Source organism: Astyanax mexicanus, chromosome 10, assembly GCF_023375975.1.
Source record: "Astyanax mexicanus isolate ESR-SI-001 chromosome 10, AstMex3_surface, whole genome shotgun sequence".
Taxonomy (NCBI): domain Eukaryota; kingdom Metazoa; phylum Chordata; class Actinopteri; order Characiformes; family Acestrorhamphidae; genus Astyanax; species Astyanax mexicanus.
In genome coordinates this window covers 43,202,090-43,220,145 of record NC_064417.1, presented here as the reverse complement: position 1 = coordinate 43,220,145, position 18,056 = coordinate 43,202,090, and the positions used below count along the sequence as shown (strand labels likewise).

At 39.1% G+C, this 18,056-nt stretch overlaps 1 protein-coding gene across 2 annotated transcripts in view; it reads right to left on the bottom strand.

Annotated features, from left to right (window-relative positions):
• frmpd1b (FERM and PDZ domain containing 1b) overlaps positions 1 to 18,056 on the bottom strand; it is a 56,186-nt gene that overhangs the window by 6,438 nt on the left and 31,692 nt on the right. The window contains exons 4-16 of one of the 2 annotated variants that reach the window (XM_049483832.1): positions 15,523 to 15,686; positions 11,916 to 12,018; positions 10,635 to 10,680; positions 10,315 to 10,419; positions 9,607 to 9,702; positions 9,281 to 9,406; positions 8,281 to 8,400; positions 6,871 to 7,007; positions 4,787 to 4,913; positions 4,200 to 4,292; positions 3,040 to 3,222; positions 2,662 to 2,806; positions 252 to 1,280 (exon numbers count right to left, since the gene is read on the bottom strand). In XM_049483832.1, coding sequence (XP_049339789.1) covers positions 252 to 1,280; positions 2,662 to 2,806; positions 3,040 to 3,222; positions 4,200 to 4,292; positions 4,787 to 4,913; positions 6,871 to 7,007; positions 8,281 to 8,400; positions 9,281 to 9,406; positions 9,607 to 9,702; positions 10,315 to 10,419; positions 10,635 to 10,680; positions 11,916 to 12,018; positions 15,523 to 15,686 — 2,474 coding nt within the window. Of the gene's footprint in view, positions 1 to 251; positions 1,281 to 2,661; positions 2,807 to 3,039; positions 3,223 to 4,199; positions 4,293 to 4,786; positions 4,914 to 6,870; positions 7,008 to 8,280; positions 8,401 to 9,280; positions 9,407 to 9,606; positions 9,703 to 10,314; positions 10,420 to 10,634; positions 10,681 to 11,915; positions 12,019 to 15,440; positions 15,687 to 18,056 lie in introns of those variants that run through there. The other variant, XM_049483833.1, reaches the window with a different exon arrangement.

Here is an 18,056-nt window from a genome sequence, read left to right as displayed (position 1 = left end):
AGACTCCGTCATGTAATTAGCTTCCTTTTATTGCAGTAGTGTATTCTTGAAATTTTTTTTTGTCATATTGCCAAGTCTATTGTTATCGCAAAAATACCAAGAAATAACATATTATTTTAGGGCCATATTGTGTTCATATTCTATGTTCTATATGAATAAAATAAGGATCAATGAGATTTGCAAATCCTTGCATTCTGTTTTGATTCCCATTTATTTACGCTTCCCAAAGAGTCCCAACTGTTCTTACTAACCTGCAGGGCGTTCTAGGATTGGTGGAGTAAGACGATCCTGGGCATCGAAGAATTCATCTTCTGATTCTGTACCACTGTCTCGGTAGTCCTTACACATCTTCACAGACACTGTTCTTGGAGGCGGGGGAGGAGGTGGAGGTTTTCCTCTGGCCATTGCCCCCCTCGATTTCATTTCCTGTCTGTGGAGGACACCAGGGTTTCTCCATTCTTGCTGACATGCTGGATGGCTGCGGATCCTTGCTAAAAGTGCTTGAACATCTACACCTGCTACTGTACCTTTTATACTATTGCTACCACCTGATGCCAACACAGCCTCAAGATCTGCAGACATGTCTGAAATGAGTCTATCATTGCCGTTCTCATCTGCACCCTCCTCATCCTCATCACTAAGTGCATCGTCGCTGGCTTCAGGTGGGCTGGGGAGGTAGTCAGCCATTTGCGAGAGCTGTGTGTAGCGCAAGCCTGGGTTCCGGTTGTAGGAGAAGTCACCGGGTCGTACCGGGGTGTCCGAATCCTCTTTCCGGTGGCGTTCAGGCACCTCTAATAAGTACGGATGATGGACATCAAGGCTAGTCCCAGCAGCCTGATCTGGTGTGAGTGCCTCCTCCTTAAAATTGTCCAATTGAGTAGCTCCTGCAGTGGACGCCCGACAACTCTCTTCCAGAGCATTCAGGGAGTTACTCGACAGACTCGAGAAGCTGCTATTGACCCTCGGGTCAGTATACCAGCCTGTCTCCAGAAGTGCATTAACCCGGGCTGCATAGTCCTCATCTTCAACCGAGCCACTTATACTCGTCCCATCTAGACCACCTTCCGCTGCTTTATTTCCTTCTTCCGCATGAGTCACAAACACTCGTACCGTCTCCACCGTGGCCTTCTGTTTATTCTCTTGAACCTTCTCATCTTCCTTTCCGTCATTTGTATGCGTTGACGCCGTGTCTTCCGAATGTTGAGCGTCCAGCACGTTGTCCATGGAGTAATCCTCATCTGAACTCAAATCTGAGTCACTGCCACAGCGGAATCCATAGCCTAGAAAATTTTTAATTATAGTATTAATGGCCGAAAATTTTACCATGTCATTATTTTCATAGACTGTACTCTTCTATTATTTGTATTCTATTAAACAGGGCACAATTAAACCAGTATGTACTTATCGTAAACTAAATATTTGAAAAAAAAAATAGTTGCACCCAGAGGAAAGAGTTGGACTGCTGTTAGCTAAATACAATACAGATGTATTGTGTTACACATGTGTAACGTAACATGTCAGACCTCTCAGCATAGAGCTGTAGAGGTTCCTAATGAAGTTGATTAGCATCTTACGCTCTTTCAAACGTAGATAGGTCTGGTGATGCGGTTGACTACAGCTGACCATGTCTTCAAGGCAAGCTCTTAAGAGGGCAGTTGGAAAAGGGCACTAGTGCACATTTAGAAAAGTGTCAAAGTGCAATAGCACACCCCACACCACAACACCAGGCCTTCTGGTCGATTGATGAGTGATAACAAGTCGTTAACCTTGGCACTGACTTCTGTGCCTCTACACATGGATTTGTTGGTTGTCTCCACCAAGACAAAAGCGGGACTTGTCACTAAAGATGATCCACTGCCCTGAGTCACTTCATAACTGTCTGGCACGACTACCCACCAAGTTTCATACCTGTCAGCTGGTTTCTTCTGGGGGCAACTATTGTTTGAGTGAATTTTAACCTCTGAAAAACTTAATTTATTACATAAACATAAACAATACATACAGCATAGAGTTAAACTACATTATTTATATACTATCTAAATAAAAAAATAAGCTCTGAAAAAAATAAGAGACCCCTTAAAAATAGGGTTTCTTTGATTTTACCTAATTGAAAGCCTCTGGAATATAATCACGAGGAAGATGGATGATTACAGCCATCAAACCAAGCTGAACTGCTTGAGTTTTTGCACCAGGAGTGGCATAAAGTTATCCAAAAGCAGTGTGTAAGACTGGTGGAGGAGAACATGCCAAGTTGCATGAAAACTGTGATTAAAAACCAGGGTTAATCCACCAAATATTGATTACTGAACTCTTAAAGCTTTATCAATATGAATTTGTTTTCTTTGCATTATTTGAGGTCTGAAAGCTCTGCATCTTTTTTGTTATTTCAGCCATTTCTCATTTTCTGCAAATAAATGCTTAAAAATGTTTTAATTTGGAATTTGGGAGAAATGTGGTCCATAGTTTATAGAATAAAAGAACAATGTTCATTTTGCTCAAACATATACCTATAAATAGCAAAATCAAAGAAACTGATTCAGAAACTGAAGAAGTCTCTTAATTTTTCCAGAGCTAGATAGATAGATAGATACTTTATTGATCCCTGAGGGCAAATTTTGGAAAGCTGTATACATTATAGAAATCACTGACAGAATCTTTTACCTTCATCTAAAGGTATTCGGCGCATTTTGGGGCGAGGGCCCCAACGGAACACGTTCATGTTAGGATCCACCAACAGTCTGCAGTAGCCAGCCAGCAGACAGGCTAAGTCCTTAGCAGCAACTGAATCCATTAGCAAGGCCAGTGGCTGTACATAAGGAGAAATAACAGGCATGTAATATATGCCTCAAGCCATGTGCCTAAAATGTTAAAAGTTCCCTAATATAATATTCAAATAAAATATGTAAAATCACAATAAATCTACAAAATTTCAAACAAAATCTGCATCATAAATACAGATAAACCGTTGCATTGAGTCTATATTTAGCCACATGCTTTTTCAGACTTAGCTCGCACAAGAAAGTCTGAGAGTGTACCCACCTGGATGTCATGCAGATAGATCTTTAGCATGCTGACTCTGTCAGATTCAGAGAGCACCTCTACACGGGTGATGTAATGGAAGTCTATGATGGTGGAAATCATGTTGAGCTTGTGGTTTAGGATCTGACTGACGCCATACCGTGCTCCCACCAGCAAACTCACCAAGGACTCCCGGTCCTGCAGCTGAGACACATGCACAAATACGCTCGCTCAAATCACCAGTACCTTTACTCTGCCCAGGTAAATGGGATATGCTGTAGAAAATGACATATGTTTTTTTATGAAAAGGTAAACAATATATTTGCAATATATTGTCAGTGTCAGTATACTTTATTTCAAGTAATTATTCTATTTGTTGCTTTTTTTTGTACCCTAATTTTCAATATTTTACATTTTAGCAATTCTGCCATTGATCTCCCATATTACACAATGCTAGCAGCACAGGGAAGGGAAAGGCTAACACACATTTGCTCTGAGAATCTGCATCCCTGGACAGCGCAACACGCTTGGAGGAGAATACTAATAAACTAATAAACTACCTTTTCTGTTAAAACAACAACAAACAGAATCTTTCTAGTTCTGGCTAGGAGACACTCAAACAGGTTTGATATAGCACTGCAAAAGTGATATTGTGATTGTGTTGGTGATAGCGAAACCCTTTTTGATGGTAAGCGGAACAGTTCTTGTGCAATACAGAACCATCTACAAAAAGGATTTCCACCAATATCAACAATCTTAAACAAAAAAAGATCCAAACAAAAAGGATCCAAGGCTAAATCCAGACTTATTATGCTCTCCTTTTTAAACTATTTATTGAGCTGTATTTCTTCATTTACCCTAAACATTTCAGACAGCTGGACATATGGCAACAATATAGTGACAATTTCTTAAATAGGTTAAATCTTTTTTGCGTAGACGAATGGCCGCCAAATACAACACAAATGTGTTGTACAACTAAAAGCTGAAAAAAGCATTAAGATAATTCAGACAATCCTTGTCCCTCATGCAATCCCTCAAGGATTTGTCGTACAGAGAGTCAAAGGAATACATGCTTTAATCAGGAAGGGAAGCGGAGAGCTGGAGATTAACAGACAGCCTGAAGCCAGCAGATTTTGTTTATTGTTTGAGAGGAAACTAGCAGATGGAGGAGGCACTCTCACCAGCATGGTGGCGTTGTAGGATCTCCCACTGTATGAAATCAGCTCTGCCATCTGAGTCAGATATGCCAACCTGGCCTGAGGTACAGAGATAACCTGATAAAGGTAGAAAACAGGTTCAAGAGTCAGAAACGAGCTTAACAGGGTGCAATAGTAAGAGTTAAGAAGAGGATATCTAAATCTATATACACATATACAGTATGTAGACACACATACACACAGTATTTCACTAATAGTTTTTTACTGGATAGGGCCTTTCTTTTGCTCTCAAAACAGCAAACCAGATGCAGAACATGATGAAAACATATAGTGGTGGCTCTGCGGTGCAAACATTGAATTATTGATGATGGGGTTGTGGGTTTGATACCTGGGCCCATCAAGCTGCCATCGTTGAGATATTCACTTAACCTTCCCTGCTCCTCAGGCACTGCAGTGATTGAGGCAATCCTCACAAAATCACTGTGTGTGTCTACTTAGTGTAAATGTGTTTACTGTACATATATGTGTTAAAGGAAGGCCACATTTCATTGCACGATTCATAGTCCTACACAATTTACCCATTTAAAATATTTACAAGCAAACACACATACTTTCTGCCGAGGCTCCAGCAGTGATTGGATCTTCTTCATGTGTCCTGTAAGTGCTTTTCTCAGGTCTTTCTCTCTCATGTTCCTCAGTAACGTAGGTGAAATAAAGCTCTCCAGACCAAACTCCTTACTGAAACACAGACATGCACACGTGCATTTTGCTAAATGACAAATGTCTCACTGTAAAGTGTTACAAAAAATACACTACACAATTATTGAACACAAGAAAGTGAGTGAGAGAGAGAGACAGAAAGAGAGAGACAGTATAAGTGAGAAAGAGACAGTGATAGAGTGAGAAAGAGGAAGATAAAAGTGTGAAAGATGCAGTGTGAGTGAGAGAGTGAGGAAAAAAGAGAGGGATAGACAGGAAGAGAGACAGAGTGTATGAGTAAGAGAGAGGGAGAGAGTATTAGAGCGAGAAAAAAGAGAAACTAAGTAAAAGAGTGAAAGAGAAAAAGAGAGAGACAGTATGAGTGACAATGAGAGATGCAGTGTAAGTGTCTCAATGTGCAATGTGAATGAGAGAGTGAGAGAGAGAGTGTGAGTGATAAAGTGAGAGAAAAAAAGAAAGAGTGAGAGATCTAGAGAGAGAAAGAAAGTGTGATTTGAGGGAGAAAGATAAAAGTGTGAAAGAGGCAGTGTGAGAGTGAGAAAAAAAGGGAGAGGAAAAGACAGGAAGAGAGACAGCGTATGAGTAAGAGAGGGAGAGAGTAATAGAGTGAGAAAAAAGAGAAACTAAGTAAAAGAGTGAAAGAGAAAAAGAGAGAGACAGTATGAGTGACATTTAGAGAGGCGGTGTAAGTGTCTCAATCTGCAATGTGAATGAGAGAGTGAAAGAGAGTGTGTGAGTGATAAAGTGAGAGAAAAAAATAAAGCGAGAGAGCTAGAGAGAGAAAGAAAGTGTGATTTGAGTGAGAAAGATGCAGTGTAAGAAAGCAAGGAAAAAAAAGAGGGATAGACAGGAAGAGAGAGACAGCGCGTATGAGTGTGTGAGAGAGAGAGAGAGAGAGAGAAAGAGAGGGAGAGAAAGAGACTGAGAGAAAGAGCAAGAGAGAGTGAGTGATAGAGTGAGAAATAAAAGACACTGTAAATGAAAAAGAGAGAGACCGAAAGAGACAGTATGAGTGACAGTGAGAGAGGCGGTGTAAGTGTCTCAATATGCAATGTGAATGAGAGAGTGAGAGAGAGAGTGTGAGTGATAAAGTGAGAGAAAAAAAAAGAGTGAGCGAGCTAGAGAGAGAAAGAAAGTGTGATTTGAGGGTGAAAGAGGCAGTGTGAGAGAGTGAGGAAAAAAAAGAGAGGGATAGACAGGAAGAAAGACAGCGCGTATGAGTGTGTAAGAGAGAGAGAGAGAGAGAGAGAGAGAGAAAGAGAGAGTGAGAGAAAGAGAGAGTGAGAGAAAGAGCAAGAGAGAGTGAGTGATAGAGTGAGAAATAAAAGACACTGTAAATGAAAAAGTGAGTGAGAAAAAGAGAGAGACCGAAAGAGACAGTATGAGTGACAGTGAGAGAGGCGGTGTAAGTGTCTTAATGTGCAATGTGAGTGAGAGAGTGAGAGAGAGAGTGTGAGTGATAAAGTGAGAGAAAAAAGAAAGAGAGAGAGCTAGAGAGAGAAAGAAAGTGTGATTTGAGGAAGAAAGAGGCAGTGTGAGAGAGTGAGAAAAAAAAAGAGAGGGATAGACAGGAACAGAGACAGCGCGTATGAGTGTGTGAGAGAGGGAGAGAGAAAGAGAGAGGGAGAGAAAGAGTGAGTGAGAGAAACAGCAAGAGAGAGAGTGTGAGTGATAGAGTGAGAAAAAAAAGACAATGTAAATGAAAAAGTGAGAGAGAAATAGAGAGAGATCGAAAGAGAGAGACAGTATGAGTGACAGTGAGAAAGGTAGTGTGTCTCAATGTGCAATGTGAGTGAGAGAGTTAAAGAGAGACAGTGAGTGGTAGAATGAGGAGAAAAAGAAAGAGAGAGAGAGAAAGAAAAGGTGTGATTGAGAAAGAGGCAGTGTGACTGAGAAAGAGAGGAGAAGAAAGAGTGTATGAGTGAGAGAGAGAGAGAGAGGGAGAGAGAGAGAGAAAGTGAGAGCGAGGTCTTACATGATGCCCTTGACAGATGCTCTTGTGGTTTGTCCACAGCTGGCCATTCTTTCATGCATGTGCAGCGCTGCCAGCCTTAAAGCAGTGTTGCATTTCATCTCTACTGCAAACCGCTCCTGCAACACGTCCCCTACACTCTACAGACACAAAACACACACACAAACCCAGGGTTAGTACTACATACACATACAAACAATGTTTTGTGCTATATGGCACACTTAAAATCCTTTAATTTTTCCCAAAAATCAACAGTGCAACGAATCAGTTTGTAAGGAGCAGTAAAACCTCTCCGCTGAAGTACATCATTATACAGGAGTTTCAGTGAAGATTCTCCAGCACCAAGGCTGGAGCAGGATTAGCATTAGCCGCTAACCACAGCGCAAGATTTTTCGCCATTCAGAGGTGAGTATATCGAACTGTAGCCTGCACAGTTACTGGGTTTAAACAAGGTACATGCGATAACCCACTAGCTGATTGCACTCTGAGATACTGGAACACTCAGGGTTCCTCAGTGTAGGGCTGTCAGGCGGCATTTACTAGCGCTAAGCATTGCGCTAACCTTGCTAAAATACTAGAAATCTAAGCTATCTATAAAAAAAATATGATAAATATTGATAAATAAAGTTTTCAGGAGAGAAAGTTGTGTAGATAAACATCCAGTGCTCATTTGACTTTAAAGGATTTTTTTATTTTATTTATTTATTTTTTAAGAATTACAGTTTTTTTATACTAAGGTGCCCACAGCGGAGAGAGCTGCTAAAATTAGAAGGGAAACATGGTGACACCCTTGTTTCTTACAATTGTCACTTAAAATGCACCTTATGTATGAAAATAAACCAGAAAATAAATTAATTGATAGTGCTTCTTTTAATCCGTTAAATGCAATACAGTCAGAAAACGCTTAGAGACTTAAGTCCAATAAAAATACATGATATCTTTGCCAGTTTGCAGAAAAAAGCAATATCATAGAATCATGGATTAGAGACCACCCTTCATTTATTTCATTATCTGATCAAAGTGCTATCAGATAGAGCACAGTTCTGGATAAACTGGAAAGCTGCTATCTGTCTGATAAAACAACAGACAACAAAGGCAGTACTTGGGAATAATGCCAAAACTCAAACATTTGATCCCGGAACAGTCCCTGTTGTGCTGTCAGTGCTCATCTGCACTCAGGCCTTTTAACAGTTTAAACTGCCTTTCTCTCTGGAGGAATTTTAAATGGTAGTTTCCAAAAGATTACAAGATATAAATACATTATTAAAACAAAAACTGCTCATGAGGGACAATTACACATCAATCCTGTTAAGCCTGTTAAGATGCCAAATCATGCACAGAGACAGGCAGAGTACACATGCATACACTGTACAGTATCTAAGAACAGGGATCAGTGCACATGTGGACACGTACCTGGTGGAAGAGGTATTCAAAGGCTACTGGGTCATCGTGCAGCAGATCCACAGGGTCTCGAGGGATGAAACACACTCTGAACAAACACCTGTAATCATGAGAGTCCTTCTTCTGCACCACCTGAAGGATTAAGAATTAACTCTGTATGATTAACAAAGTGTTTTTTAATCATCTCTAAATTATTAAAACAAATCTTTATGCAGAACTCATCATAAAATTGAATATTGATACCGACATTGTGAACACTGTAGCTTAAAACTGTCCAAGACAAATTTAGCATGATTAGGATTTGTTTATTATGTGCCATAAAACTGCCACTGCATGTGCCTATTTGATCATAGGTTGCCAGATATTCAACAACAGAATCAACCATCAGTCATATGATTATTTGTTTTCATTTTCTACTATCCTAATTAAAAACAAGACATATTTAATCATTTGCTCCTGAAACTTCAATTTAGAACTACATTACACTTAAATTGGCAGAAAAACCAGAAATCTGGCAACCCCACTGAGAAAATAAATAGCTTAATGTTTTAATGAACACCACAACCAGTGTACGACTGAAGCTTCCCAAATCTTGGAATACTGGAATATTTCATTGTTTTTCCCACATGCTTTTTTTACAAAAATGACTTCAGATTGGGCAGGTGACACAGATTGTATTCAGGGATTAAGGTTGTGCTGATCATACACAGTGCTCTCAAATGCTTATAGATTTATTGATTATGTTACACATGCTTGGGCACAGCTCACATGCTCACACTAGTCAAAAGAAACTGTGCCCTGGGCACAGAAAGAGCACAATGATTTAATAATGCAGTTTACACAATGCTGATTCATAGGCAACAAGTGCCACATTAGCCACGTAGCCCCAGGCTAAATCCACAGAAGCGTGCTAAACTCTGCACACTAATAATAATACATGTCTTGTATTACTGACTACAGTACATGTGTGTTCACGGGTGAGAGAGACAGGCGGAGGAATATTGAGTGTTACCTTCTGTATGAGCTCGTCTTCGTGCAGTAACAGGAGCTTGGTGATGCTGTATTGCTGCTCCAGCACCAGAGAGAAATGCTCAATCGAGCGAATCGACAGCTTCTCCTTCAGAGTCAGCACTATGTCCTGCACACACATGTAAAACCCATACACACCAACGGAGACATCAGAACAGACAATATATTCATCTAATATAATCTCATCATAAACTGATTTATTTCTGCAGCGGTGTAAAATCTCCAGGCTGTAGCAATAAAAGAAAAAAATATTTATTCTTACAGTCACCGAGAAATCACAGTTACAGAGGCAGAAATGTGGAGGCAAACCTTGACAGAGGTGGTTTTATCAAATTTGAAGGCTTTGGTCTGTCCGTTTTCCAGGTAGACCTTCAGCACATTGGGCAGGAAGAGAAGAGAGTTTCCCTGTGGGTGCACACACACAACAGGCATGAGTTTCAATAGCACTCCAAAGTATTATCTATATATACTAGTGCATCTTAAAAAAGAGACCACTTCAGTTTCTGAATCAGTTTCACTGATTTTGCTATCTACAGGTATATGTTTGAGTAAAATGAACATTGTTCTTTTATTCTATAAACCACAGACATCATTCACCCAAATTCCAAATAAAAATATTGTAATTTAAAGAATGTTTTTGCAGAAAATGAGAAATGCAAAAAAGTTGCAGAGCTTTCAGACCTCAAATATAGCAAATAAAACAAGTTCATATTCATAAAGTTTTAAGAGTTCAGAAATCAATATTTAGTGGAATAACCCTGGTTTTCATGCATCTTGGCATGTTCTACTCCACCAGTCTTGCACACTGCTTTTGGATAACTTTATTTCACTCCTGGTGCAAAAATTCAAGCAGTTCAGTTTGGTTTGATGGCTTGTGATCATCCATCTTCCTCTTGATTATATTCCAGATGTTTTTAATTTGGTAAAATCAAAGAAACTCATAATTTGTAAGTGGTCTTTTTTTTTTTTTTAAACCGTATATATAATCTGAATGGTAGGTGTGTGTTATGCCCAAACCTGAGTGTGTCCGTTAACGACCACCTCCTCTGCAAAGCGCACTTTAACTGGATTTCTTCTCAGGCGAGCTCTCTTCTCCGCACTCATGAATGAGGACTTGGGGTTCTGAGAAAATCAAACATTCATTAACAAAAGTGTACAGACACACACAGACACACACACACTCAATCACTTCCTACCAATATACTGAATAAATAAAGAACACACACAGAAACATGATAAATGTAAAATGACCCACTGCAGTCTAAGGGCACTACTGTGTACGAGAATGCCCAATCAGATACAAATGAACAGTTACAAATGAAGCACCGCATACTCACCAGCATGTTTCTGAGGACCGTCATGGTAACAGAGTCCTGGCAGTCCCTATGGGTGAAGAATATGAAGTTAAGACTCAAACATTTTACCAAGCAAATCTCGAACAGCCAGATTCTGTTCCTATAACCGATTAACATTTTATTCAGATCTGTGCATTATGATGAGCACTGTGACTTAAGTGAGTGACAGACACATACAGTGTGAAGATGAGAGACAGGGGTCGGGTAGGAACATGCCCTGCTCTTCAAAGAATGGGCATGTGTTCATGTGTTCAGAGTCCATGGTGGTTATTAAAAGCAGCAATGTTAACTGTCACTATGAAAGAAGTTACTATGCACTATATTGTAAGATTTACAAAAGCATACTATTTTATTTAGAACATCATACGTAAAATGTTGATATAACTAATAGGCTACTTCAATATACAGGATATGGCACTGTTTAACAGGCCTTAATTAAATTGAAAAGGAACTGGAACAGTCTTATAAGTTTACTTCATGCTTACTTAATGATGATATTGGTAGTCATCTAACCTTATTATTAATTTCTTAAATAGTCAATTAATCAACAATAATTTCTGCCATGCCCTCCATATGCTGTATGTATTGTATTTAATATCTGTTGTATTTGGGCACATCGACTTATATTAACTAATTATTCATTGTTGCAGCCCTGTCTGTAACTGATAATATCAATAGAATGTGGGTTGAATAAATAAATAATAATAATACATTCTGGCACAGTTCTAACAGAGAACAACAAATTTATTACGGAAAGGTCAAAGTAAATGCAGTCATGGAGTGGATATATAAAATGTTTTGTCAGCAGCTCTTTTTGATTTTTTCCAATACCATCTACATATGCTTAGCATGAGTTGGACCTTCCACACTTCTGCACTTCTACTATAGCAGTACTCTTTTTAGAGTTCTATTACATATGTGTAAATTGTAAATGTAAATTTCACTTACATGTGATCTATGTTCTCAAAATGGCTTTTATGTAATGTATTATTGTCAAGGAACATTAATGGAAACAGTGCTCAGAGTAAAGTAGCGCCTGTGTGTGTGTCAATAGACAGTGCCTTTACCTTACAGAGCAAATTGTCTTTTTAACTGTAAAACCTCTGTAACTTAACTTTTGCTAGTTCAATTCACCTCTTCAATTCTCTCTTCTCTCCTATCTGTCTTTCTTGTCACACCTCTCTGTCCTTTGTCTTCTCCGGGCACCATAAATGGGTGTGATCTTCAAATACAAACTAACAGACAGAGAGGAATAATGTTTACCTGATCATGTGCTCCACATTTTCCGGAGACAGGTCCTCTATGGCTTTATTGTTGACTTTTAGCACTTGGTCACCAGGTAAAAGACGACCATCTGCTGGTCCTCCTGCAAAATGCACACAAATACAGAAGTCGGAATTTATACTGTACATACTGTTTTGGAGGGGATAGGTTTCATTCTTCAGTGAACATCATCTAAAAAGAGTAGTGCATTATCAAAAATGTTGTGATGGTTGACCGATGCATTATATTATGTATTGTTTTATTAAATTAATATTTTAATACATTTAAACATTAATAAATAATAATAAAGCAGGAATTTAGGAGATATGCAGACAGAGTGGACAGAATCCTGCAGGCTTGCTCTTCTCTCTGCACTGAGCAGCCTTTTACACACATTTGTCCTCAGGCCAGAAGGGCAGCCACACACACTCATGATCTGTCACGCACACACATGCATGTGCACACACACACACACACACACACACACACACACCCACACACACACACACACACACACACACACAGTCTGCCCTCCTGCCCTCACAACATTCCCTCCATCCCTGATGTCTCCTGCCCTGCCAAGGCCAACCTCCTTTCTCTGCCAAATTACACACTGCTCTCTCACTCTCCCATCCTTTTCCTTTCCAGCATAGCAACACACTGCTCTCTCTCTCTCTCTCTCTCTCTCTCTCTCTCTCTCTCTCTCTCAGCAACAGACCCACCCTCTCTCTATCTCTCTTATACGCTCTCATTCCCCCAGTCTTTCTTTCCTCAGTCTCTGCCCCTCCCTCCTCCCTCTTTCTCTCTCTTTCTCTCTCCTTCCCTATATGTCTCTCTCCTTCCCTCTCTCCCTCTCTGGCACTAGATAGTAATTATCAGGCTGTAGGGCAGTGAGGTTCTCCCTCTGGGCTCTTATCAGCTGTTTCTGCGGCAGAAAGAGAGAAGTCAGCACAGCGCTGCTCTGACAGTGAGAAACGGTGTGTGTGTGTGTGTGTAAGCGAGTGTGTACAAATGAGAGCTTGAGCTTGTTTAACTGCGAGAATGTAAAGCAGCCCATACACAACATGCGTGGTGACTGCATTTGAATACAAAGTTTAGCAGTATGTCAGTAATGCAGGTGTAGGTGTATGTGTGTGTGTGTATGTGTGTGTTTGTGAAGGGTCATCCTCGAGTGCACCTGTATCTAAAAGAGTGAAATAAATAGACGAGGAGCAGGTGGCTTTGTCTCTGCCCACTGATGCCCTCTTGGTTCTGGGCCCGACACACACGCACACACACACGCACACGCACAGAGCAATTACATGCTCCTGATCTCAATGTTTCCTTCTCTCACGCTGTCTCTCTCACTCTCACATACACAAATGCATGCCAGCACACGCACACACACACACACTGAGTGAGTCAGAGCAGTGAGTAAAAGCTGCTCTATTCCTTTCCTCTTTCATTCCTCCCACTGTAACCCGGGTAATGCTAATGAAAGAGGGTATCTGATGTGGTGTGGCACAGTTGGCAGCGTCACACACACACATACACACACAATTCAGTAAAACTAAGTGCTTGGTGCCTGGCCTACTTACAATTAAGATTGCAGGAAAGGAATGTGTGGTTTCTATCCAAATACAAACCCCCTTGTAGGGCCTGAATGGGTAGCCCAGCTAGGAACCCAAAAGTTCGGTCGACAGTTTCTATGTAGGCCTACATATGGGTGCACGTGATGTTTCCCTTTGAAGTTAGTAAAAGAACCAGGGCAAGCTATACTTTTGATTATCCGAGTTGTTCACTGTACATGGGCTCTAGACGAGACCTATGTGACTTTAGGTTTGCTATACAACCTGTTACTGAGCAACAGGAACCAAACTAGTAAATCCCATATTTCACTCATGTGAGCCCCACATGGCTATGTTTTCTGGGTACTTTCTCTGAAGAGCTGTGTCAATACCATGATATTGCCTCCACTGAGTTCATAGCACAGCCCAAATAATCAGAAGCTAGGTAGATTTTAACTTCCCCAGTGAGTATAAAATTTCTGCAATAAAAGTAGGGAAAATGCAAATCCAGCTACAACTCAGCTACTTTATATAATGAACAGAAATGCAGTGTTCATGTGGCTGCACTAGAATAGGGCTTCTTAACCTTCTTTGTTGTGCAACCCAATTTTAGGGTTCAAAATATTTTGTCACTTTCCACTTCTACCTTCTTCCACCCTTCTCCAAAAATAAAAATAAATACATAAATAAATGTCAGTACTACTAAATAATAATAGGAGGATGAACATTAGACACATTTACTGTACTAAATTAATATACCTTGCATTTTCACACCTGTACTTGGTTTCTATGGTCCAGATCAGTTGATGAGTCAATTTATTTAGAGTTTTTTCTGCCTCTGTTTGGTTTGGTTTGGTTTCACACAGGCATAAACCTAAACGCACCAAAATCCGCCCCAATAAACCACACAAGCATGTTGTTTCCTCTGATTGGTCAGAGCTGTCTGGTGTGGGAGCAAGAATGTAAATATAGCAAGAAGATTCTGTGTTCCAGCGTGTACATCTGTGCAGATTAAAGCTGCTTTACCACAGTGTTTGTTATAAGGACGTGCAGCGAAGATGTACATGTAGTAAACCAGGGGTGTCCAAACTTTTTTTGTTGGGGGCCAGAAGGAGAAATATATTTGAAGTCACGGGCCACAGACTCTGTAATAAAACAAATAATGAAATATACCACTTTAAATAATACTTTTTTCTGATTATTTTCATTTACACACCATTTTACTTGACTTACTATCTTTATCTATCTTTGACAGTGTTGTGTAAACTAAGATTTTTCAAATTGATGTTTAATTTCATGATGTCTCTTAATATAAAACTCCTTAATTACGGCAACTTTTAGACTCTTTGACCTGTTTTTCTGCATTAGAAATGCGCACCCTCTCCGCTTTTAGACTCTTTGCCCCGTTTTTCTGCGCTAGAAATGCGCACCCTCTCCGCTTTTAGACTCTTTGGCCCGATTTTCTGCGCTAGAAATGCACACCCTCTCCGCTTTTAGACTCTTTTGCCCCGTTTTTCTGCGCTAGAAATGCGCACTCTCTCCGACTCTTTGGCCCGTTTCTGACACCTAGCGTTCAAACTTTCAATCTCACATTATAAAAACCTGTGTAACAGCGGGCCAACTTTCATTCTATTTCTAAAATACCTCGCGGGCCGCTCCAAAAAAGGAAACGGGCCGCAAATGGCCCGCGGGCCGTAGTTTGGACACCCCTGTAGTAAACAGTCACAGGGCTACGAGTAGTAAATGCAGCACTAACTCCAGTATCTAATTACAACAGTTACACACAAGTGATAACTTAAAACAGCACACCCCTTCTTCCAATTCTGTACGTCTGAGCAATTATTGCCATCAAAATAGTTTTAAAGCACTAATAACTGATAATGTAGATGACCTCAGCCTGACCTCAGCATTAAAAACTGCACTGAATCTGAAAATCTGTGCTATATACCAGGAGCTAATCAGCAAAACTCAGCCCCACCTGGAAGTGGTGCAGGTGCATTCAAACCCTCAAACACACACACAAACATGCATACATGCCCTCTCATGGTCATGGTGTGTACCTGGAGTGACATCCCTGACCAGCAGAGGGAGCTGTGTGGTGAGGGTGAAGCCGTGGGAGTCCAGCACAGCGTCTCTGATCACCTCCACCGTCTCCTTCACTGGAAACTGCTGCTGGCTGCCATCGTCCGAGCGATTCGACTTCCTGTCCCCCAGAATACGCTCCCTTTAAGAGAGAACAGATGTACAGATAGCATCACACACACAATCGAACACAGCCCTAACAAAAGAACAAAACAAAAGAAAGAAATTCATCTTGGTCACTAGACTGTTACAAAGCTAAGATTAGGTACAGAACATTAACGTCACAAAAAAGAAAACGCCCAAATCATCACACACCAGTCATTTACAACATGCCAGACTAAATAATAACCACTAATAGAAGACACACTATTATCTTGCGAAGCAAAACTTTACATCTGTTCTTACAAAATGTTTGTAGGAATTGGGGATGGGACAATATCGATATCAATATCTTGATATATTGTTTTGATTCCTTTAAAATATATATATATATATATATTTTTTTTTACATATTTATATATATATATTTTTTCCATTTAACTCACTAAAGTTACTGCTTTATTACTCTGTGTGGTGACACTAATCAAATAAAGAGGGTAAACCTGCAGTGAAGAAAATTGCTTGTTAGATTATGTAAAACTAACATCAAATAATCCATAATAATAATAGTTTCTGGTATTTGCTTATTTAGGACTATTTTACTCTCTTCTGTAACACAAATCATCCATCATCCATGCTGCTATAGCAAAACGTGCACTCTGGATTTCATGTTGCATGATTACTTCCTTACTATCCTTATTTTGTGTATTTATCTTATCTTAATATCTATTTTATTCTTCTTTATATCTTTATTTTAATTCTATTTTAATTTTCTTTTATATTTATCTTATTTTAACAATTGCTCTTTTAGGTGGAACTGGTTGGTGAGACTACAATTTCTTTCCACCTCATGTATCACATGTGATGTGAATGAAAAAGTATTATAGAGAATTGTCTTGATATATCGAGTATCACAAAAAGACATTCCTTGTGATTTGCTCCCCTAGTACCAATATGTTTGATGATTTACTGTCCTAATTGAGTGGAACTGACCTAAATTATAAATTCAATTAATTACTTTTAGGGATTGAACTTGATGTATTAAATTCTATGAATTAACATTATTTTACTGAGAAGTCAGAAAGGCTTGTCCTGCCTTGTATAACAGGAAAGAGACCTGGAGCAACTACAGACTACCAAACCTGTCCCTGACCATCTAGCAGAATTGGCTGTAATAATTTAGTTTTATTTTTAAAAAATGCTGATATTAGTTGGTCTAAACTGGTCTTTGATGATGGAGGTGGTTAAAAAAGCTGGTCATTCAGATAAAAACAAACCTTATAGTCAGGTTCAGGTTAATCAGCTAGCATATAGGGGTGTGCCATGTTGTATTGTACACAAGAATATAAAAAAATATTTTTGACAGTAAAAAATGAGTGATATTGAAAAAAATTCTATTTTGTATTTGTTTTGCTATTTATTATTGCTATTGGGTGTAGTTTAAAGTTTATATGGATGTACTAAATATGCTGCACTTTGGTATTGTAGTAGATATATAATATTGTAATATATATATATATATATATATATATATATATATATATATATATATATATATATATATATATATATATATATATTTACACTATTATTTTATACAAAATCAGGGTCTTGGTTGGTTACTGTTTATAAAAAAAAAAGACATAAAATGAATGTTTACAGATTTCTTTTAATTTCTACTCAATGTATTATACTGTTATATTCATACAAATTAAACTTGAATATTTTGTTGCATTACAATATCAATTAAATTAACTAAAGAAAAATATATATGTTTTTTTTTTTCATATAAATAATAATATTGTTACTGAAAAAATAACCTAAAATATTGTGGTATTATTTTAGGGCCATATCACACACTGCTACACCCCTACTAGCTTACCACAATAGGGTGTGTTTTCACCTGGATGACCAGCTTTTAACCATCCTGACCATCTGAAACCAGCAAAAGCTGATCTTCATCTGGAATTTTGTTTTATCACAGAGTTCCTATTACACAATTAATACAGCTAATTTGCATAGTGGATTACGATTATCGCACAGATTAGTCTTTTCTTTATAAACTTGACTACTTTTAAATTAACTACCTTTCAATTTGCTAGTCAGAGTTATTATATAACAGTAAGATAAGTAAGCAAGCTCCTCCCCAATAAAGTGCATTTGCCCTTACAGGTATGATGTATGATTGTATAATGTTAAAGGAATGTGTGTGTGTGTGTGTGTGTGTGTGTGTGTGTATGTGTGTGTTTCACAGAAAATCACACTGTCAGCAGTGGGGGTCACTGCGCATTGGGACCCAGTGAACCCAGTACAAAGCAATCAGCACGCTGTGGGACTGGCTAAGAGTGCAGGAATAAAACAAACACAGTGTACAAAGCTGCTAAAGGAGTTTACACATTATTCTGAGCACCTG